This window comes from Geospiza fortis, unplaced genomic scaffold (assembly GCF_000277835.1).
Source record: "Geospiza fortis unplaced genomic scaffold, GeoFor_1.0 scaffold117, whole genome shotgun sequence".
NCBI classification, from domain to species: Eukaryota; Metazoa; Chordata; class Aves; order Passeriformes; family Thraupidae; genus Geospiza; species Geospiza fortis.
Window position 1 is genome coordinate 624,406 of NW_005054500.1, and position 1,425 is coordinate 625,830.

General features: G+C 42.9%; 1 protein-coding gene across 1 annotated transcript in view; it reads left to right on the forward strand.

Moving 5' to 3' along the window:
* Positions 1–1,425, forward strand: part of LOC102034365 (homeobox protein CDX-1-like) — a 13,617-nt gene that overhangs the window by 229 nt on the left and 11,963 nt on the right. Inside the window, exon 1 of the mRNA XM_005428730.1 lies at positions 1–216. This exon is cut by the window's left edge and continues 229 nt beyond it. Coding sequence (XP_005428787.1) covers positions 1–216 — 216 coding nt within the window. The remainder of the gene's footprint in view (positions 217–1,425) is intronic.

Consider the following 1,425-nt stretch of genomic DNA (forward strand, 5'->3'; position numbering starts at 1 on the left):
CAGCCGCTTCCAGCGCCGCGCCCGCTGCCCACATCAATGGCTCGTCCCCTGGCCAGGGCTCCTACAGCTCTGCTGACTACAGCTCCCTGCACCCCGCTGCTGCTGCTGCGCCCTTACCTCCTGTAGATACAATTCATGCCCAGCAAATCTCTCCCAACAGCCAAAGGCACAGCTCTTATGAGTGGATGAGGAAAACCGTGCAGTCCACGTCCACAGGTAGGAGGGCATGGAGGTTTTGTGCTGAGAAGAGATTTTTACTTGTTGTTGTGTCTTTGGGGGGGTTTTGCCAGGTTCCCTGTTCAGAGGGAAGGATTCAGATTAATAAAGAAAGATCCTGATTGCTCTGAAGGATTCTCTTGCTAGTGGTTAAATATTGGTTCAGTTACTGGATGCTGGGTTTGGTCAGTTGATTATTTCTTGTGTTTCTTGCTTGACCTTTAATCTGTGGGAGATGAAAAGCAGTGTCCTTTCATTCCTCACTTGAGATATGTTTTTAAAGTTTGTGATATCCAATAGTTGCTTTTCATGGGAGTTTTATAGATTGGGATGGAATAGGAAGTATTGTATTCACCACTACCTATTCTTTGCTTACTTTCCTCAAGTTTTGGAGTACCTAGGAAAAGTTCAAGTAAAATATGCACAGCAGGGGGTTAGAAGTAAGGCTTTCTACCAGAAACAACCCCTCCAAACCTCAGAACACTGAAATGAGATCTGCAAGATCAAACAATGAGTTAATGCTTTAAAAACAGGGATGATAAGGAAAGGCTTGCTTCACTTTGTAGTAGCAGCTCTCAGAATATGCAGGAATACAAAGATCCATGGTAACACAGCCTGGTAATACAGCCAAAGATTAGGCTCTGCTGCATGACAGTCAAGGAGTACAAAACAATTCTTCATTTGTATTTAAGCAGCAAAAATAAGCCATGAAGCTTGAGGGAAAGGTTCAGTTTAACTAGGAGGAGGAACAAGAGAAAAATAGAAACATTGAGCATCTCTAAAACAAAAATCAGCATCCTGTATATGAAAACAATATTAAACAAGAAAGGGGAGTAGAAAAAGAGGGGAAACTGCCTGAAAAGAACAGAGGCATAATCTGCTGTATGAAAGTATTTGATCCTCTGAGGTGCTGAGCAGCTTTGACATGCACTGAGATGAGTAGAAATTAGGGATGCTCAATTCCTCCCCTAAAGAGATGCTCCCAGTATTTCAGTGCTGCATCCCAGGAAGGTTCCTTCCCTTTCCCTCCCTCCCTCCACACCTGCCTGTAAATAAAAGTCTTCAAAGCAGGGACTGAATCAATCTCTGGTGGAAAAGCAATTACTTAAAACAGACATTAGAGAATTAAAAGCAACTGCATAGAAAAGTTGTCTGTATTAAAATAATGCATCTAATTTGTATGGGCAGAGTCCTTCTCACTCCTGCTGA